The 21,198-nt window shown below is 47.7% G+C and overlaps 2 protein-coding genes and 1 long non-coding RNA gene across 23 annotated transcripts in view; 1 reads left to right on the top strand and 2 right to left on the bottom strand.

Moving 5' to 3' along the window:
• Positions 1 to 4,872, bottom strand: part of TLK2 (tousled like kinase 2) — a 48,002-nt gene extending 43,130 nt beyond the window's left edge. For 2 of the 9 annotated variants that reach the window (XM_054000199.1, XM_054000204.1), the window contains exons 1-3: positions 4,445 to 4,872; positions 2,542 to 2,630; positions 736 to 801 (exon numbers count right to left, since the gene is read on the bottom strand). In XM_054000199.1, the coding sequence (XP_053856174.1) occupies positions 736 to 801; positions 2,542 to 2,622 (147 nt within the window). In that variant the 5' untranslated portion in view covers positions 2,623 to 2,630; positions 4,445 to 4,872. Of the gene's footprint in view, positions 1 to 735; positions 802 to 2,541; positions 2,631 to 3,005; positions 3,084 to 4,444 lie in introns of all 9 variants that reach the window. The other 7 variants (XM_054000206.1, XM_054000207.1, XM_054000203.1 and 4 more) reach the window with 5 other exon arrangements.
• Positions 4,873 to 5,699: 827 nt separating this feature from the next.
• LOC128819829 (uncharacterized) lies at positions 5,700 to 13,384 on the top strand. Of its 7 annotated transcripts, none has more exons than XR_008440761.1 (6): positions 5,700 to 5,816; positions 6,948 to 7,259; positions 7,552 to 8,201; positions 8,308 to 8,420; positions 9,673 to 9,748; positions 10,179 to 13,384. It is a non-coding gene; the product is annotated as an uncharacterized LOC128819829 (long non-coding RNA). The 7 variants fall into 7 exon arrangements; XR_008440759.1 differs by lacking the exon at positions 5,700 to 5,816 and adding an exon at positions 6,272 to 6,716; XR_008440762.1 differs by lacking the exon at positions 5,700 to 5,816 and having other exon boundaries at positions 6,272 to 7,124; positions 7,202 to 7,259; positions 7,555 to 8,201.
• Positions 6,010 to 21,198, bottom strand: part of LOC128819827 (tRNA N(3)-methylcytidine methyltransferase METTL2-like) — a 33,055-nt gene continuing 17,866 nt past the window's right edge. For 2 of the 7 annotated variants that reach the window (XM_054000216.1, XM_054000213.1), the window contains one exon: positions 6,010 to 6,276. In XM_054000216.1, the coding sequence (XP_053856191.1) occupies positions 6,269 to 6,276 (8 nt within the window). In that variant the 3' untranslated portion in view covers positions 6,010 to 6,268. Of the gene's footprint in view, positions 6,277 to 12,270; positions 13,615 to 17,940; positions 19,107 to 19,262; positions 19,364 to 19,477; positions 19,612 to 21,198 lie in introns of those variants that run through there. The other 5 variants (XM_054000210.1, XM_054000209.1, XM_054000211.1 and 2 more) reach the window with 5 other exon arrangements.

Genomic DNA, 21,198 nt, shown 5'->3' with positions numbered 1-21,198 from the left:
AATTAACTCCAAGCTTCTAGTGAAATACATTCTTCAGCTTCTAAGTAAGAAACTTCATCAGAGACTTGCAACAGAATTTTGAGGCTTTTGGAGCTGCAAATGACCTTGGTCATTGGGTTGTGCTTTCAGCTACCACAGGAGGTGACAAGCACACAGCTGTTTCCAAAAGAGTTTAGGATTTCTGTCCTCTACTATTGTTACTGGAAAGTTCTTCCAGAATCCCATGACTCTTATGGCTAGAAGCTTTTTTTCTAGTTTCCAGCCTGAAAACTTGTTCTAGATCAGCTTGCTCTCATTCATACCTCAAAACACTTACAGGTGCTCTTTAACAACACAGAGGAACTGTGGGCTTGAAGCTGAAGTTGTATTAAGGTATAAATGAATGCTTTCATTTTATACAGGTCCAAAATATATCCTGTGCCTCTAAACATGAAAGAGAGAATCCACACACAGCAAGATACACCCAGTGGGAGGAAGGCAGGAAGCTAAGTACAACTGCCTGCTGCCTTCACCCAATCACATCTGAGATGACATTTCTTCCTTTTATGCAATAAACAGCACCAGATACCTTCCATCCCAGGAGGATGGGCCAGGCCCTGTCCCACTAGATGGCACTCACTTACTCCACAGTTCTTTCTTTAAACATTTCATTGGAGCCAGCTAAAAATCTTTGCTGAGTAACACAAAACTGTATCACAGCTTTCCCAATATATTCCCTTTAAGACAGTGACCTACCAATGCCAGTGCGGAGCATGACGGACGGAGGCTTGGGGGGGTAGGGAGGGAATTTGAAGCACCAACCTGGGAGGGAATGTAGTAGCTGAAATTAATATTGCAACCAAGATTTGCTGCAACATAGTAGAGTCATGCTAATTTATATCAATGGTTGGCTGATCTATTGCAAATTAGCAAGAATGCAAGTAAATAAATATACTGTTTGCAGTAAGTGTAATGCACTTCAACAGTTTACTGGCTAGTACAACGTAAAACCGTGTAACAACAGGGAAAAATAAAACTCAGTAAAAGAACAGCTTTGCTCAAAGTGAGGCCTCCAACAAATGAGGCTTTTTTCCCTGGATTGCTTTAGAAACGAGTTTTCAATATTCACCCCTACAGAAAAGGGCATGTACTTTCTGCTCCAAACATACTGGAAACATAATTAAAATTTGCTTTCCTGTATCTCTCAAAGGTTATTCCTTTAAAAGGAAGAGTTCCTAACATTCTTTGTGAAAGCTGAGTACATTGGCACTGCTTTAAAGCTGTACCAGTTTCTATGCTTTCAGCTGTTCTAGTAAGATGTTTGGGTTTATCTGTACTGGTACAGCTAAAGATTCTGAAGTGACAAAATGGAGGAAAAGAGGCAAGAAACAGGTGATAAAGTACATGAAAAGTTGTAATGTTGTATGAAACAAGATCACAGTACAGTAAACACCATCAACTTTCATGCAATAAAAAGAACACATTAAAAGTCTTATGAGTAGGGGAAAAGATAAAAAATCCCCATACTCTTACTTCAGCAACTGAAATTGTTACCTCAACTTCTAGTGTTAATCTTTTTTACAGCTGAGCATTTGGTTTCCTTGTGCTCTCTTCCCAGACTCAACTTTGTCTGAGAGGCAGAGCAGAAAGAAAAGTGAGAATTCAAACAAAACTCTTTCAAGTTTTGAATCACTTTGTGTTTTTCTGAGAAATGCAGCATCTACAAGGTTTTACCTCAAAATAATTCTAAGTGGCTTTAGAAAATCATCTAATGATGTGTTGCTTTACCTTCATGTTCAAAATTCAGTATCACCCTCAAAAATCAACCCATTATCCCTGACCTAGTTTAAAATGTGCTCTGTCACCACTCCACTTCATTGCTCAGAAAGACTGACATTAACACTACCAGCACCTTGAGAACTCACAGCTTAATGCCAGGACACCAAGCAATGACACAAGGTTGTTTCTCAGGTGCTTTGCTTTAGATAGCTCCTGACCAAGTGGAAGCTGTACATGAGGATAAAGATGGGATTTTATTGGCAGGCTGTGGATCAGACACAGGAGAGCTGCCATGCAAACACTTTTTTTTCCTGTGTTCCATGTGATGGGTAGACAATTTTAGCTCCTGCACACCAAAGAATAGGACTCAATATTTCAGTCTGGTTATGTTGTATCCAACACACAATACTTGAAACTGTATCCCATCAGCAGCCAAATTCAGCTCTCAAAGGTATTCTTGGAGAAAGGAAAAGCCAGATGAGATTCCCACTTCCACAAAGTTGTCATGGAGTTTTTTTGGGTATACAAGCTGCCTTAAGATGGAACAATTCCTATGAACTTAATTAGAGCCCAAAATCTTCTGTACAGCAAAGCATCTGCTCAGAGATCCCATTTTCATTCCTCTCTAACATACTTCACACAAATTAGAGCTCAAAACACAACAAGTGACACAGAATTTGTTTGCAAAGAAAAATTATCCATGTAGAAATTACAAAACCCAACCAAAGCACAAGGCATGATGTCTAAGCAGTCACACCTGTCACCACAGGTACTCACACTCACCTTGGCAACCCCAACCCCGGTGAACCTGGCCTCCAGAAGCTCCTGCCTGCGTGGGTCCAGGCTATGCAATTCTTCCATCATTTCTGCTGCTATAGAAGAATAACACTCAGATTATGCAATGCAAGGAAAGGAGAGAGACATTTAATATTCTGTGCCACTGACAAGACAGCAGCACAACCATGTAGAGAGCATTTTCTTGCAAGAGAAATGCAAAATTACCATGTAGTAACAACATGACTTTGCCACCATATTATAGTATTTAAACCATAACCCTGCTGGAGTTTCCTCTCCTCTATTGTACCAGCCATTTCAAGAACTCTAAATCCAAGAAACTAATTATGTCACATTCTCCCACTGGATGCTTTATTAAAATGAAAACATGGGACCAGAGTGTTATGACTAAAAGCTTCAGAGCTTTTCATCCGTGCTGCATGACTAGAAGAAAAAAAAGCAACATTCTTTACCCCATAATTTATTTTTGGCCAATCCTGGAAATACTCGAGCTCCACGAACTCCAGATTTCACTGATAACAGCTTTGCTTCTTCCAAGCACAGAGTGGGATTATAAGAAGAAAATAATGCACGATTAAACCTTTTAATTTACAAGGTAAAGCATCAGATACTTTTAAAATAACAGCAGCTTTTACACCCTGGATGGACCTGGGGTACCTCTTGGCAATCCAACACTATGGATGCCTTATTTGAAGGGTTAAAAATCTACCCTGCATAACTATGTAAACAGGTTAAAAATCAGGAAATACATAATTCAAATCCTCAACTGAGAAAAAATGGGACAAAATTCACTGTTCATTATAACTGTGAATCACATCTTCCCAACTGCACCAATCAAGTTTATTTCCAGAAATGTCTGTTCCAGTTTCATTTTCTGGACTACGGTAGGAAAAAAAAAAAAAGGCCAGAAACAGAAGATAAAGATTTGCTGTGTAAAGAGCATATGCAATGAAGAAAGTTCTTGAAGGGCAGCAAGTGCCCTCTAGAACAGGCAGTGCACAATTGTTCCTTTTATGAACTGTCCATTTTGTCCCTGCCGCTTCCTCCAAACGCTGCGGCTCTGAGTCACAGGGGCAAAGTGAATCCATCCGGGGGCATTCTCAACTGCTCTCCCAAATCAGTCCCAAGCTTCAAAAACTAATGGGATCTTAAACGTCGTTATCAAACAAACATATTTCTGCTACGGGCTCTAAAAGCCCAACAAAGCTCTCAGCCCAGTTTTCAAAACAGGAAATCTGAGCAACGAGGAAAATGAGAGATAAGCAGCAAACGCCAAGATGTTCAAACGTTCTCAGGGCTCTCGTCCATCATGAGGCGATCATCCGCAGGGAATCGCATCCCCACACCGGGATGCAGCTGTGGGGAAGGGGTTGACACAAGTTCCCCCCGCCGGGGGCTGCTCCGGGACCCGCTGCACCCCTCCAGGCAGGGCTGGCATTTCCTCCTGTCCTTCTGGGAGGGGATTTCCAGCACCCCTCTCCTACCCACTCGGGACGCAGAGGCACCAGCCGCCGAGCGAGCAGCCTTGCCCCGCTGCCAGCTGCTGCACCGCCTCGGCCTCTTCCTCCTCCTCCCCTCCAGCACCGCCTCAACCCTCATCCCGAGGCTTCGCAGGCCATGCCCACCCTCCGCCGCCCCCAGCTCTCACCCCCGCCCGCCAGGCCGGGCCGGGCCGCGGGGCCTGCGCTGCTCCGTGCCCGACGAAGGGCCCAGGCCGCGCTGCCACCGCCCTGGGGCTCAGGCCGCGGCCCTCTCACCGTGACCTGGGCCGGCCCGCGGTACCAGTCCCCGCCACTGCCTTCCCCGTGGCCGCCCCCACCCACTCTCGGGCCGGGCGGGGACGAGGCGAGAGGTGTCCCTACGCTGCCCCCCGCCGCCCCGGGGGTCTCACCTGGCGCTGCCGCTCCTGCCACCGCCGCCCGGCCCAGCGCTCCCGGGGCACCGCGAGGATCCCACCGCCGCCGGGGGCAGGAGCAGCAGCAGCAGCAGCAGCAGCAGGGGGAGGAGGAGGAGGAGGAGGGAGGGAACCTGCTGCGGCGGCGGCACGGGCGGGAAGAGGAGGCCGGGGGCGGCTCCGCGGGCTCCGCCGCGGGCACCGGGGCTGCGAAGGGCGGAGGGGAAGGGTGGCGGGGGGTGGAGAGGGAGGGCTCCGGGCTGGGGGTAGGCCGCGGATCCCCGGCCTCGCGTGAGGGGCCTAGCCGGACCGGAGCGTGCGCGGGCCGGCGGCGGCAGGACAAAGGCCTCGCGGGAGGACCCGGCGGCCAGGTGGGACGGGCGGGCGGGGCGGGGGGGTGCAAGGGGCCGGCAGGCGCGGTGGGGCCGGGGCAGGTGCGGCCCCTCGTCCCTCCCGCCCCGCGGCGCTGGGCCCGGCCCGACCGATGGGGGCACACGCGCTGGGGAAACCGCGCTGCGTCTCGCGAGACTTGCGCGGGGGGAGGGGGGGTCAGAGGGGGCGTGGCTTGAATGGGGTGGGGCCTAAGGGGGCAGAGGGCGGGGCGGGGGCGGCACGTGGGGGGGTCAGGGCAGGTATGAGGGGGCAGGGGGAATGGGGGGGGCGGGGGTGTCACACAGGGCACGGGGGCAGCAGGGGCCAGAGTCCTACGGGATCTGGGGTGGGGCTTGGCCGTCATGAGGACATGCGGGTCAGGGCAGGTCTGAGGGGGCAGGGGGCATGGCACACAGGTCTGGGGGAGCAGCAAAATCTCAGGATGGACCATGAGGTTACGGGGTTTGGGGGGGCTGAAGGGGCAGCAGGCTCAAGGGCAGGTCAGATCTAGCTTCAGGATGGGGATGGGTCTGGGGGGCATTGGGGAGTAATGCACATGTAGGGAAGCAGAGGTTCAGAGTCCCATGGGGTCGGGGTGGCTGGGGTGGTAGGCACAAGGCAGAGTCAGAAGGGCCTGGGGGTCAGGGTAGGTCTGGGGGGTGCAGGAGGTATGGAGGGTGGTCATACAGGGCTGAGGGGCAGCAATGTCAAGGTGGACTATGGGGTCATGGAGGGATGAGGGGGCAGGATCCAGCCTTAGGGTGAAGTCAGGGTTGAGGGTCAGCCAGGTGGGGGCAGGGGGTGATCATAGGTGGCGGGGCAGCAAGGATCGTGGGAGGGCAGAGGGGCTAGGGCGTGACAGGCACAAGGAGGGGTCAGATCCAGCCAGGGCCTGGGGGTGGGGCAGGGCAGGCCTAGGGACATGTCACCACCAGGGGAGCAGAGGCTGACCTACCCCCTACCCCCTGCCCCAGGATGCCCCAGAGAGGGCGTGCAGGTATGACATCCATGCACCCCCTAGTTCTTCACTTCCTCTCCAGTCTCCATCTTACACACCCACGAACAATCTCACTCCCCAAACCACCCTCGTTCCCCCGAGGGAGGGTGCAAGGGCACCTCAGCACCCCCAACTCATCCCCACTCCATCCTTGCCCCCTGGAAACACCATCTGGAATGGGCTGGGCCCCGGGTTCAGGGCTGATCCAACATGTATATCATCTGTGAGACACAACCCGGGTGCCTCAGCAACCCCCAAGCTACACAGCCCACTCTCGCCTTTCTAAGGCCAAACTGCCACCACAGTCGGGAAAACAGGCCCCAAAATTAATAGAGAGGGCTTGTTCTGGCTGGAGTGGAGCAATTCCAATGCAGTTCATTCGGCTCATTGCAGGCGGCAGGGGCAGGACCCAAAGCGCTGCGGGTGTTGCACCCCCTCGCTCCAAGGCTGAATCAGCTTTCTGAAAAGCAAACAAGCAGGAGAGGATTGTTGGGAAAGGAAGTGGCCAGGCCTGTCCAAGGGGAGGCAGGCGTGGATTAGCAATGGGAGCGGAGGTTCCAGGAGCTCGATAAAGGATTTGCCAGGGCTGGGAATGCGGAGGGACATCCGTCACCTCCCCTTCACTGCGTGATATCGTGACATCGAGCGATTTATGACCAAACCAGAACCGACTAGTTTGGCAAAAGGGGTATGGAGAGGAGCCAGTGGAGCATCGTGGAAAAACTGCTCCTGCAAGGCGATAGGGGAAATTGTGTTATTTTAAAATTGCTGATTTATCGTACTTTGTTAAGTTGGTACAGCAAATGGCTCTGGGAGTGCTGCCTGCTTGTGCAAGCTGCTTTTCTTGTGCTTTAATCTGTTTTTCAGTACAAGAGCCACTCCAGTTTCAGCTCCCGCTCTGTAAGTCACATTTTCAGCACGATCAGTGTCAGGAATTTGTAAAATAAATAATTAAATAAATAGTGGTTTGTGTCTGTGTTGGGTTGATTTTTTTTTTTTTTTTTAAGAAAAAATCCTGGAGTAAATATTCCATCAGCTGGTTGCTAATTACAGCCATTTGGGGAACGTTAATTAGGACCACTTGCAGTGAACATTGTTCAAGGAGGTTTAAATTTCATTTCTGCATTTCAGTTTGATTTTGGGTGGAGAGAGAAGTTGTGAGAGCTGTTACACCCAATAAAGGGACTTACTTACTGAACCCCCCAGCTTTTCTGGACTCCACTGCCCTAAGAAACACCTCCAACTCTAAAGGGAACAGTTCACCCCCTCAGAGTGCCAGAACTGGACACCAGTAACAACCAATCTATGGTACTGTCCTCCACCTTTGTGTTTTAGGGGTGATGGGGGATCATTTTGGTCTAATTTTTCCTGTGTTTTTTTGACAGCACTTGATGGGGCACTTCCTCCTCCTTCTCCATACATTGCCAGGGACCGCATTGCCAGGTATCACAATGCCATCAGTATTTCTATGTACGCCACCAGAAGAAACTTTTGCTGTCACAGAATCACAGAACGGTTTATGTTGGAAAGGTCCCCAAAGCCCATGTTGTCCCACCCTCTACCATGGGCAGGGACATCTTCCACCAGACCAGTTTGCTCTAAGCCCCATCCAACCTGGCCTTTTACACTTTCAGGGATGGAGCAGCCACAACCTCTGTCATTTCCCAATGGTCATTTGCTCACTGTCATTTTCACTGAAATCACAAACCAATGCCTCTCTTCTCCTTCCCTCCAGCAGGACCAAATTCCGAGAGAGAGCCTCCTGGAGAATCCACTGCAGCCAGGAATGTTTTCCAAGACATCCCTTGATGCACCACTGAGTTCCAGGCCTGACAGAGGACCCATGGCAACAGCCCTGGGCTCTGCCGGGTCAGGCTGGAACAGGAGGTGGTGACATCTGATAAGGAACAGATAAACTGAGGTTGCACTATCCTGTGACTCCCCCTCTCCTGCCCTGCATTCCTCTGAAATAATTGGGGTTTTTCTTCTCACTCTCAAATTCCGGACTGGGGCACATCCCCTTCAGCACATTCTGTAAAGGCAGCCCTTGTGTTTTGCAGTCCAAGTGCTCTGCTAGCTCAGCTCTGCTCCTGGGTGTCCAGCAGCTCATTCTCGGCTGCAGTCATATCCTTCCCGACACTCCTCTGCTGCACACTCAACTATGGTCCTCTCCACCTTCATCCTCTGAAGAGCAGCTCAGAGCAACACTTCCAGCAGCAATTTCCTTTCCAAGATGCCAAAATTGCACCTCATACCAGACATGGCAGCTGGTCCCTTTGTGGCACAGAGAGGGAAGGAATCAACAAGTTGTAACTCTATTTCTGGCTGTAAGCAGGAATTTCAGAGCAGCCTTTAAGGATCCCACTTGCTGTCAGCAGAGTACAGGTAGGTACAAGGGACTTTAGAAAAGTTTGTCAGATAACAGTAGGAAGGAAGTTACTGGATAAATTTCCCAGTGATCTCAGAACTTTTTCCTCCTACACTCCATCAGGATACAGCTCTGAACGGGGATGCACTGCACAGCCCAGCCTGGTACACCACTTCCAACTGTGCTGTGCCAGCACATGTGAGACTGGGCTCCCTGGAACAGCAACAGTCTCTCAGGTAAAAATATAATTATCAGTGTTGACACATCACACTTGGACTACCTTTTATGACATGTTCTCTCCTGGGAGCTGATCCCTCAGGTTTGGACTCAGCAGAGACTTGGTGGAGTGATTTTTTGTTTGTTTTACTTTTTTTTTTTTTTTTTTTTTTTTTGTGTGTGTGTGTGTGTGGTTTTTTTTTTGTTGTTTGTTTTTTTTGGTTTTTTTTTTTTTTTTTTTTTTTTTTTTTTGGGTGTTTTTTTTTTTTTTAATAAGAAAAGCCAACTTATCCGAAGGTGCTTCTGGTCAGAAAAGGTCAGTTTGTTTCTGTTCTTACAGGGAAAGGTTTGCTCTTCAAAGTGGCTGGAATATGTAAATAGTTCATCATTTTGTACAGGAAATTTTCTGATTCAATTAAAGTGTCTAATGTCAACTTCTAAGGTACTACTTCTAAAAGCTTATAAAGCCTCAAAACTAAAACAATATAAGGTTAGAAATCAGGATTCTGTTAACCTCAACTTGATTTTTCCCATCCTATTACAGTTAGGGAGCAATTTCTGTGTGCTTCACATTCTGGCCCAGCAAGAGAAGAGACTATTCGGACCTCCAAGAATTCTCATGCAGGAAAACACCTTCCAGCCCACACCTGAGTTGCATATGAAACTATTCTGTTTTCCCCTTTTCTCATTAACTTTTTAAGAGCTCTTAAGCTCTGGTCCTTTCAGAGGAGCTGATTATGAGTAACAGAGTATGTACATGGCTGACCAAATATTATCTCATTCATGGGGACAAGCCAGCTCTCCTCCAGCATCAGCTCTGCCAGATCACTCCTGTGTACATCCTGCTCTCCAGGTCTGGAGATTAACCATTGTTAATGTCTCTGATTACATTGCTGTGGTAGCTCTCCTCTCCTTGTCTCAGCCTCCTTGGATGTCAGTAATATCCCTAGTACACAGCACTTGTGTCATGTTTTGAAGAACATGTTTTGAAGAACTCAGCTGCCACAGCCATTTTCTTTGTCAGTGGAGCTTGGAGCTCCCCTCCACAAGCACAGCATGCTCAGCAAAACATCAGCAAGACCTGCCTTCCCACCACAGCCTCTCTGCTAACCCAGAGGTTAGATTAGACCAAAGTTGGGTAAGACCTTATAGAGATTTTAGCAGAGCATATAACAAGTTCCTTCTGCCTTCAATTTTGAAAAGATAAAATGTCACCAGATTCTGATCTTTTTAATGTGTTTTTGGTGACTTTTCTTTGTCTTTGCTTTCCAGGCTTGTGGAATACACTAACTGCATTTTCCCAAGCATTTCTGTACTGCCATAAGGTCTGGAAATCTACTGATAAAAGGTACACAACAGAAGAGCTGAGATTCCTCAGTGATTCTAGGACACAGGCAGCTAGGGACTGGAGAAAAACAACAAATAGCCTGAATTTTTAAAATGTAAAAGCTGGCATGAGTGATCTCAAATCCAAACATTTTGTAGCTCTGGGGAAAAAGAAACCTCAACCAAAACCTACAAGAGTACAACACTCAACAGGCTTTATATGATTTTAGCATGATGGGATGATGTCACCTCCAGGCATCACATCCTGAAGAGGCCTACCCTTGTCTGCATAGCAGATACTGTTAGACCTAATGAGGCATGAGCTGCCAGTGGAGATTTTTCTAGGCTTGGGGCATTCAAAACATGTCACCCTTGTGCAGATTCTTGTCTATTAAGGGTAGGGCTTCTGCCACACTAGGAACATTAAAAGTGTCTTTCCTCATTTTCCTTAGGGAGACAACTGGTATTGGAGTGCCTCAAAGATAACATGCCATTGCCTGACTCCTTCCTGAGGCCATTCCAAGAGTCTCCACCCTCCTACACAATGGAGTTTACCTCTGAAGTTGTTCCTGCCCCTCCCTCTGTCTACATCTTCAGGTATTGCATTAGGGAGTCTTTGATACCCAAACCCAGTAGGAAAGCATCCAGGTCACTCAGCCTCCACAAAAGCAGCAAGCCATGTGCAGCCTCAGAGCCCTGATCCAAGGCAACGTGTGTGCTGCTGCTGGAGGAGGAAGGCAGCTGTGTGCAGGCACCTGGAATCGTGCAGCCACCTGGAACTGCACCGCCACCATGGCCCAGCCGAGGGCAAACAAATCCCACAGGCAGGAAAGGAACACCTCTGTCATCCCAAAGCACACAGTACTGGAAACATCTCCTGGTTCTGCAAGCATGTGAAACAATGTGATCCTCCTGAATGTGCCAACAAGTCCTTCCCTGTCCTTGCTCACTCTTGGATTCCCAGAATATCAGAGGGCTTTATTCTCAACAGGGATTGCCCCCTGCTTCTCTTTCTTCTGCATAAAATGGGCAAAACTGTGGTCAGAGATGGGATGGAGTTGAGCTGCAGGCTGTGGCATGCACCTGCAGGAGCACATCGGAGCACAAAGGAGCACATGGCAGCACAGAGAGGCTTGTCTCTGCCTGACTTTGGGGGCAGGAGGTGCCACGTGGCAGAGCCAGGCAGAGAGGAGCCTGCCGGAAGTTGACAGATGGGTGAACAGCCGTGACCACCCCATAGAAGGACATTATTTCTTAATATCCTAGAAGAACTTGTTCTGCCCTGCGTCATCAGGTGGAGCCGTATTGCGGTGAGTAGCTGGAGCAGAGCGGGCCATTTGTGGTAGAGTGTTCCCTCTCCATTTGCCCTCTGCGAGAGTGTGGCAGCAGCAGCAGAGGCAGCAGCCGGAGGGCATGGGGAGCCGCAGGGGCGCAGTGCTGTAGCGGCGGTGGTGAGTGCAAGGCACCAAGCACATGGTGGCGAGCACGTGGCAGGGCTGTGCCATGCTGGCAAGCACATGGCACAGCCAGGGGCCGGCAACGAACGCTGACATAGCAGGTCTGGTGGGATGCGTGTGGCTCTCTGCATGTGGGCAGTAAGAAGGTGACCCAAGGAGCCTGATGGCACTGGGAGGGGCAGTGCCATGTCCCTGCTCCCTGCACATGGCAGGGTTTGCCCAGGGAGATGAGGCCGCCATCTTCTGCAGGAGTGGCTGCAAGCTTGGCATAAAGTTCCTGGGCTGGTCTGTAAAACTCTGCTGTAATGTTGCCACAATCCTGGAGTCTATCTCAAAGATTGCTCTTTTACCACATCACCTCGTGACCCCCTGGATTGTTCTAACTGCTCTTTGTTATGGATGCTCTTGTATTTTTAAGTCATTTTTTGCTCTTGTTAAAATCTAACTTTTATGTTTTCACTAAGCTGTAGATTTTGACAGGACTGTTAATTAGATTTAAGGTTAACTGGGTGATGGTAGTATATTTCTGGATCCAGACAGCATTAATACATAGAGCTTTTATGAAGGGCTTTAGTAGTAAGATAATTATCTAATGTTACTTATATGCATTATTTTGGTTACATTAATAAAGGTTTGCTTGTAGATATTTTGGGGAAACCCTCCCAGTCAAGGCTTGGGCCCTGGCCTAGCCCTGGCCCTGGCTGGTAAGGGAAGTATACCATCAGACCCAAGTATTTCTGCGCTAGAAGTGTAATCAATTCATTTTGACTTGCTGATTTGGTCTTATAAAAGCTGGATCCACTTTTAAGGTAAACTTGGAAACCTTGCCCAGGAAAGGTTTTCCAGGTCCTCACTGTGAAATGGGTCTATGTGGTGGCAAACAGCAGGCCTGTATAAGGTCTTGCAGACTGAATCCTAATTTGGTCCAACACAGCTGTGAGAAAGCTAACAGCTCTTCGTGAAAACAGAAGCCTGTAACGGCGAAAACTAACTTGTTTCCCTGCAAAAGAATTCTACAATTAGGACTGTTTTCCTGTACCTGTTTCAACAATCCCAACCGTCTCAGCAAAAGAATGAAAACAGTATCTCACAAACAGCCCTTTCTTTCATGTAGACACCTTGTCCAAGACTGACCAATTACTATGGGGTAACAAACAGCTTATTACTGACCAATAGGGGATAGACATGGGAGGGTTTATAAAACTATATAAAGGGATGTATAAAATAAAGTGGTAGCTTTTTTCATGCCTTGAAAGAGTGTGTCTTGTCTCTCTGAAACGAGGTCAACAGTGACAGGGCTCTCCAGCGATGGCACACTCTGGGTAACGGTAAAGTATTTAGGCAGTTAAAGGTATTACCTTGTTTTTGCTCAGTAGTGCTTGTTGCTTTGTAGATGCATTGTTTTACTGGGTTTAAAATATGTTCATTTTATAGTTGTTAAAACAAAAAAGAGGGAGTGTGGGGATGGGCTATATTCCCCACAAAGGCCTTACATGTTCTTAATCACATTCAGAATGACCTAAACTCTGTCCAATTACATTTTTGCGAATCACAAGCTCACTTAGACTTACTAAGAATCTTGAAAGTAGAAAATGAGAAGGACCCTTTCCATTGATAACCTGGGGGCAAAGTTATGCTTGTGTTTTCATAGATTCCAGTCCATGATGGGTACCTGCAAGAGTGATCCAACCAGCCTTGGTTGTTCTGGCTTTATCATCAACTTGTGGGGAAGCTGAGAGAACAAGATGAATGGAGTTTGTTTGGTTTGGGTTGTGGGCCAATGTTGGGATGTTCTAATGTTGGGAGTGTTTCGTTTAGTGATTCTTGTTTGTATAAAACAAAAAAGAGGGAATTGTGGTCAGAGATGGGATGGAGTTGAACTGCAGGCTGTGGCACGCACCTGCAGGAGCACATCGGAGCACAAAGAAGCACATGGCAGCACAGAGAGGCTTGTCTCTGCCTGACTTTGGGGGGAGGAGGTGCCATGTGGCAGAGCCAGGCAGAGAGGAGCCTGCCGGAAGTTGACAGATGGGTGAACAGCAGTGACCACCCCATAGAAGGACATTAAGAAAGTGTGTTGCTGACGTGGTGATGTGTGATTGGTCGCTTACTGAGAATTACTGTAAAAGGAAATAATTGTGTCGTGAAGAAGCGTATAAAAGCAGCTTGTTTCTTTGAATAAATGATTCTGATTCCTTGCTGGTCTGAGTCTGTGCCTCAGTTGTTACACATAATAACACTCTACCTTACAGGGCTTTGGAATGACAAACTGCTCTGAGATTTGTGTAAGAGGAAAATTAAATCAACATCTTACTGTAAAGCTGGAGTTACTGCACACACATTTTTCTAAGTATATTCAGCCTCTTTGTGAATGTCTGCAAATGCATTCCAACCTTCCTAACGAGGCTCATCTCAATAGGTAAGAAGTCACCTGCAGTTGTGGAAAAGTCAGATTTAGTTTTCTGCATTACCTCCACTGACCTCTTCACATCCACTATTGACACTGAATGTGGAAAAAACTATGTGGCTGTCTAATTACAGACTGCAGTGAGGTGCCGCTGCCCAGGTACTGCTCCCCAGGTGAGGGGGATATGCAGCATGCCTTGAGCCTGGTCCCAGGGATGAAGAAGGAGTCTGAGGGGAGATAAGGCAATTTAATCTCCAAATGAGGAAAGCCACATCCAGTGACCGCAGGGAAAGGTGGTACCTCTCTCGTTACACCTGAGCAGATCCCCTTGTGTTCCACACACAGCACAGAGGTATGAGCCTGGCCCCTGCAACCAGGGACTACCAACGGCAGCTTCCCGCTTCACAGGAGCTGAAAGTAAGTTTCATATTCCAAAGATCTGGCAATCCCCCGGAACTCCCTAACTTCCATATAACATGAAATTGCAAGAGCTACAAGGGTCCTTATCCAAAGACAACCTGAATACAGCAGTCCTGCTCCACCCCAAAATCAAGATGCTGATCCCATAGCATGATCCCATGCAATGTTTGTGCTTGCAGTGAGGGTTTTATGGGGTTAGCACAAGAGAGCACAGTTTAGAACAGCAGGGTCCAAACCTCACTGGGATTTTCTTCTTTCCTGGAAACTACCAAGAGGCTGGGAGCTGCTGGCAGGTGCTGACGTGTAAGACTTGCCAGTGAGCTTTGCCATCACTGCTTTCCAACCGCTGCCATTTCCTGCTCATCCCACTGTGGGTCAAAGACCAAGAATAAAAGCCTTCACTGGCATGACAACTGCCGTGCCATACAATCCCTGGGCAGGAGGGAAAAGCAGAGGCACACATGGCTCAGATTCCCTTGCCTTTCCCTGCCTGTGTTCCAGCCAAGTGTCCAGGCCTCGCTCATGCTCTTCTGACTCATGCTGTATCTTATTTAGTTCAGATCAGCTGCCTACAAAGGTAATTTCCTGCAATATGTCCCACTTTTTAAGCAACACAAGCTCCCATTCAGCCAGGCAGTTACACACAGGAACTTGCTGCCTTCAGCAAGAGCTAAAAGCACAAACTCCAGAGCTTTACTGGTTAAGCACAGAGCTGACAACTCTTTTTCCTCCAGAGCACTTCACTTCGTAGAATTCCTCCTAATTATAATTTTCCTGGTAATTTCTATCTTGGCCTGAAACACAGTTAAAATCAGAACTTCTGTTGAAGTCAGTGTCTAGGGACACTACATACAAGAATGTGTGCCAGGCACCCCTGTCAAGGAAGAGAAATAGTGACAATAGCAAAAATGGCCCTGATTGTGGCATCCTCCCTCATGGACTTATTTTCCCCAATATGGCAACAAACCAAAAATGGTGGCACTTCTCTGACTGACAAATCAGATCTTGTTGACTGATCAGAACAAAGACTGCATGACTCAGTTTCCCTTCATCTGTGTTTACAGAGATGGAAGGATGGTCCCTGAATCCTGTAATAACTTGATCCCTGCAGCCCCATCCCCACTTCTAGGCAGTAAAAACTGTGCATCTTTCAGCAGTGCTCAGGAAAAACAGTTAAGTTCAGTTTGGGGCTGCAATTCCTGTAGGGAATCCAGTGGGGACAAGCCAGAGTTCATCCCAATGTCAATGACAGCAAGAAGCTCTTCCAGCTTTCATTATGATGCAGTGCCAAAAGCTGCTGGTGTGTGCACAAGGAGGTTCCCTCTGCTCACACTTCTATTGTAAATAGTCAGGTCTCATTTATCCCAGAGCTCTAGAGCTCACTGCAGATTAGAAATGTTGGTGGCATACACAAAGAAGGCAGAGCAGAATTATTTGGGAGAGAAGATAATTGTGTCTGATCTCACATGCTCCTGGTCAAAAGAATTTGATAATCACTGCTGTAACAATTCAAATCACTATGGATGACTGCTGTTCTCACTTTGCTGTGCTGTCAGGAAGATAAGGTGAAAGCTCCGACTTGCAGTGGAATTTACAATTTACTTAATTTTGAAGTGATGCCATCAGAAATAACCCGCAGCCCCTTGTTCACATCACCTCCCCTATTTCCTCCTGTCTCCCAATTCATAGCCTGTCGATGAAACCACAATGTTCTGAGAAGAATGATGTACCTGGGGAGGCAAAAGCTTTTTTTGCCCTTCACTGGAGCCAGTGAAGGGAGCCCTCAGCACCACAGCTGGATCAAAGTCCTTTCTGAAGGACTACCTTCAAGTCCAAATCAAAGTCACAGGCTTGATGGCATTATCCCTACATGAAAGGATTATGAGAGGGGTCACAACAGGTGATGATAAAGTTCCCTTCCAGCCAAAACATTCTATGAATCTCCAAGGAAATTCACCATCTTCTGGCAAGACTCAGGACCAGATTTTCCAAAGTGTAACAATGCCTGGCTCCAAGACCGCTGGGGCAGTGCATGTGAAAAACCATGAAATCACCTCTTCTGCTTGGGAGGTTCATCAGGCCACACTGGCATTGCCTATAAGCCACAGACCACAAGACTTGGAATGCTGGGAACAAAACCAGAGCAGAAATGCTCAGAAAGGCTTTAGAGTTGTTAACGTTACTCTGCTAAGAAGGAAGAGGAAAAAAAAAACAACAAACCCAAAACACTAATGGCACTTAACCTGTCTTTTCAGCATGGTAAAAGTCAATGTGGAGATTTCCTTTGAACATGCTGGAAAGCTGGCATGCTTGAAACCCAGCCTGCTCAGCAGGCCCAAGGCAGGAATGGCAGGAGCTGCTGCAAGTCAGGACCAAGGTACCTGAGCAGAGCTGTGTGGGAGGCAAGGTCTGGAGTGGCAGGAGAGCAGCAGATTCTGAGAGAACAGGAGCTGGTAGGGATTAGTTAAGGAAGCTCAAACAGTATCTGTCCGTAGGAGGCCTGGCTCAATTCAAGGCCATTAACTTGTTGCTTTCTGAACACCACCAAGAGGACAGGAAACAAGAGCATGTCTAACCAGCATGGGCCCTGCCGAGTGACTGCTTAAATACTACAGCAGAACTAAGAGCATTAAGAAAGGCAAAGAGCCACTTCAATGGCTCCAGGCTCACAGGGCTGCAAGGTTTTGCTTGAAGTCCAAGTTAAAACCAGGCAACTGGGATACAGCCTTGAAAGCACAAACAAGCCTTCATTTTCTCCCATTCAGGAGTTCAAATTTAAAGGGGAGTCCATCAACTTTATATAAATAATGTTTATAATTAAAAACACATTTTCCTGCACTGCTTACAATCCTTTGGATGATTAATAAGACATTTTTCAAATTACTTTAATTTACACTAGTTATACTGATTGTGTACCCCAATAATTTTTTCTCGCAGGGAGATAAAGCTATCCCAGGAGGAGGTCTTCCTTGAGTGACCAAGAGGGAAAGGACCCCAGGGAACTGCCTGAGGCCCCAGTAGCACAGAAGAGGTCTGTCACTGAGGTGGTTACACGAGTCATGTCAGGTCTAATCCTCACAGGGCCCTTGCTAAGCCTGACTCTGCACCTGGATAAGCTGAGGACACTTCAGCTTGCTCACCTGCTTCCAGAGGACTTGAGCTGTGTTTTGCCTAGACCTTGGCTGAGGCCTCAGCTTTGCCAGGGAACCAGACTTTGTAGGTTTAGCATGAAAACACAGCAGTGACTGCAGAGCTTCTGGGGTGGGTCAGGCTTGTGCTCAGCAGAAGCCAAACAGGAATCCTTACCTACTGGATTCCCAGAGGACAAGATCTACATAACCACCACTGGACCTTCAAGGAAGACGAGACCCTTCTACAGAATCACTGCTTTAACAGAACCACATCTATCACTTCAAGAAGACTCAGTCACCATTTAATGGGACCATCATCACCCTGACCAACTCTGTTAGGTTAAGCCTGTGTTTCTTGCCTTTATTTACCTTTCCTATTAAAATTGTAGCTCTGACCTGGCATCTCCTGTTGGTTTGTTTTCAAACTAGCACAGCCTCTCTCCTCTGGTTCCAGATAGCAGTTATTTCATAACCTATGTGGCTCTAGAGGTGACAATGTCCAGCTCCAAATACGAGTGTCTGGCTAAAAAAATAAAGGGGAACTGCGCTTCACCCAGGACACACGCAATGCTTCATGAATTCATGCTTCTTGATGCTTCATGAACTAAAATAAGGCAATAGATACCAGCCAAGGCTTTTTCTTCTTCAACTAAAGGGCAAGCACTAGTGAGACTTGTAACAGGAGAAGAAAACTGTGGTTCCCTAATGGTAGCCCAGGCTCACACATGCACATGAGGTTTTTTGTGGGATATGAGGCTATAACTGTTAAACTGCTGAAGTTGCTGAGGCTTATGCTCACCAGAAGGCCCTGTGGGAAAGGCACAGCTGCAGGCTGGATGGTTGGAAGTGGCTGAGGGCTGAGAGGCAGTTATGAGTGAGGAGAGAGTCAGCTGAGTGACAGCTGGAAGCGAGGTTGTGATTGGCTGGAGGAACGCAGGGACAGTGTATGAGCAGGAAGCTGATTGGGTGACAGGACGTATGGACAGCAGCACTGCAGCTGAGCCAGCCAATGGGTGCCCTTCTTCTGTTAAGTTCTGTTGGGCCTTGGTTTGGTTTCAGTTCTGTCAGGTGGAAATTAAAGGTATAAAAAAGGGGTGATTTGTACAATAAAGCAACCTCTTTTGGATGCATAAGGGGGTCTGTGTCACTTTGTTCTCCATTGCTACAGAATGGCTGGCCCGAATCGGGACCTTTAAAGTGGTGCAGGGTGTGTTATCTCTCTGGTAGCAACTCCCACTGGCTCAAGGGATGGGCCGGCTGGGGAAGAGTCTGGGAAGGGATCTGGGGAAAAAGATCTGGGAGAGTTTGGGAAAGAACTCAAGAAACAAAAGTGTGCGCCCCTCACCTAGCGTAGGTGAGTATACCCGTGGAAAGAATATGGGAGGTGGAATACCTCTGGAGCAAAGCAGGAGCTTGGACCAGGTATGGTGATTCCTATGTCAGCAATCTATTAATATGGCTGATGCAAAATTGAGCACCCTGCTGGACTGGGTGTCTAGTCATGTTAAAGATTTTCCCTTTAATGGGTACCTTCGGTCAGACTGGCAAGTGATGGGGCAGAGACTTTTTGATACCACCAAAGATGGCTCTGCTGAAGATTGTGAGCGCCTGGCCACATGGGGGACAATCATGGTGGCCATTGAAGTAAATTGCGTGAATGGCAGCCAATTACGCAGCTGCAGAAGTTCATTTCCTCGAACCTTCAGCGCCATCAGACCCCATATATGACCCTGAGATTAACCCATACTCTACAGAATTGCCTTACTCCGAGATTAACCTAAGCCCCACGGAATTGCCTTACCCTGATGGAAATCCTTGCATAGCTGATCCCCTCAGTGCAGAGTTCCCATGCCGCAGGTGGGTGGTGGGCTCCCTCCCTGCCCAAAATGGCGACGCAGTAGTCCAGCGTTGGCAGAAATGCAGGGAAGCCGCCATGAAGGAGGGTGACTTGGCGGGTGTTACAGCCTGCCTAAGTAATATATGCGCCAAAATAACACCAGCGTACCGAGAGCTAGACTATAAAGTAATTAAAGAACTGAGGATGCTCGTAAAAGAAAGCGGCATATCTTCCCAACACACCCTAAGCTATCAGACTTATCAGAACTGCGTTTGTCCTCATACCTCATGACTGGAAAAGCATAATGAAAATGATTTTAACAGCGATGAAGTTTGCAGTCTGGCTAACCAGTTACTGAGAACTGTGTACAGTCCAGGCGGAAGCGCTGTTAAGACAGAAATCCAACAATTGTGATGCACAGCTGACCAGAGAAGGTGCTTTCACAGTCCCTACAGCGCAGGCAGGCCACCCGCATGATGTGCATGATATCATCACCCACCTAGCTTTCCAAGTGCTGCAGCGACTCCTGGGCACGGGTATCAGTTCTAACATGTCGTTCGCTAAGATTTTACAGGGTCCAGCGGAGTAGTTTGTGTAATTCCTGGACAGAATTTGTGGACAAGCCGTGCTCTCCTGGCAAGTTGATAATGATGAAACCAGAGTTATTCTGTTGCGGCAGCTTGCTTTCACAAATGTGAATGAAGACATTGTTCATTCATGCAGACATGCCTAGAAAGGCATTGCTTGCTGTTTGCAACCCACATACTTGTGACATAGCAGATATGGTTAGAACATGCCAAAATGTGGGAACTACTGCTTATAATACTAACTCTCAAGCAGCAGCTTTAGCCCAACACTTCCAAGTTTTGGACACGTGGGTGGGGGCTTGTTTTAAATGCAGTTCAATGGGTCATTTTAAAAAGGATTGCCCTCAACAAAGGGATAGGATAAAAATACCACCTAGAGATTGTCTTCGGTGTGGAAGAGGGAAGCATTGAGCTGCTGAATGCTGCTCCCAGTACCCTGTAAAAGGGAAGGCTACACAGCCAGGAAGCTTCCAGCTGGGGGTGGGTCTGCGCACCCCAGAGAATCAAAAAAATGCAAGGCAAAACATTTGACAAGCAAGCTCCTGCCTGCAACCACAGGCAGTGCAGGGCTGGACCTTGCCTCCAGAGAATCAGTAACTCTTACGACATTTTCAGTGCACTTAGTTCCTACTGGAGTGTGGGGACTCCTTAGTAATAACATCCATGTTTTGCTTTCATAGGGTGCTCCTCTGCCACTTAAATTGGGACTTTTTGTACTACCTGGAGTTATTGATTCAGATTATGAAGGCGAAATACAAATTATGCTATGGACTCCCGTGCCACCCTGCTTTATACCTGCAGGTCAATGTATAGCACAACTTATTCCCTTTTCCAACAAAACCCCTAGTGGCAAGGGTAAATGTGGCACAAGTAACTTTGGTAGCACAGGCCAGCCACAGGCTTTCTGGACAAGCTCTATATTACAACAGCTCACCCAACCTTAACTTGCAGTATCGATGGCAAAAATTTTAAAGGGCTTGTTGATACTGGAGCTGATGTCTCTATCATTAAAAGCAATGAATGGCCTAGTAATTGGCCCACAATCAGCCCCACATTGACCCTAATTGGGGTGGGAGGAATGCAGCGCCCTAGACCAAGCACTCACCTTCAGCTTGTCCTTGGCTCTGATGGGCAAACTGCCTGAATTGCCCTATTCATTGCCTATATACCATGCACATTATGGGGAAGAGATGTTCTGGGACAATTTGGAACAACCATACAAAGAGACTCAACCTCACTGGAGAACCTTTCTTCATAGGGGCCATTGAGTAGCCATTCCAAAATCAAATACTGGACATATGTAAACTCACATGGCAGACTGAAGACCCTGTTTGGGTTGACCAATGGCCTCTATGAAAGGAATGGCTACTAAATTTAAAACAGTTTATGGAAGAACAATTGTCCTTAGTCAATATCTGCCCATCTTCTAGCCCCTGGAATATCCCTATATTCTGTATATCTAAGCAAAATGGCAAGTGACAATTATTGGAGGATCTATGGGCAGTGAATGCAGTTATTGAACCTATGGCGGCTCTGCAACCTGGGCTTCCGTCACCCACAATGATTCCCCTCAACTGGCCCATAGTAATTTTAGACCTAAAAGATGTTTTTTTCATCATCCCTTTATATCCTG

Source organism: Vidua macroura, chromosome 27 (genome assembly GCF_024509145.1).
Source record: "Vidua macroura isolate BioBank_ID:100142 chromosome 27, ASM2450914v1, whole genome shotgun sequence".
In the NCBI taxonomy this organism is placed as follows: domain Eukaryota; kingdom Metazoa; phylum Chordata; class Aves; order Passeriformes; family Viduidae; genus Vidua; species Vidua macroura.
The sequence above is the reverse complement of the archived record's forward strand: the minus strand, read 5'-3'. Positions and strand labels throughout refer to the sequence as shown.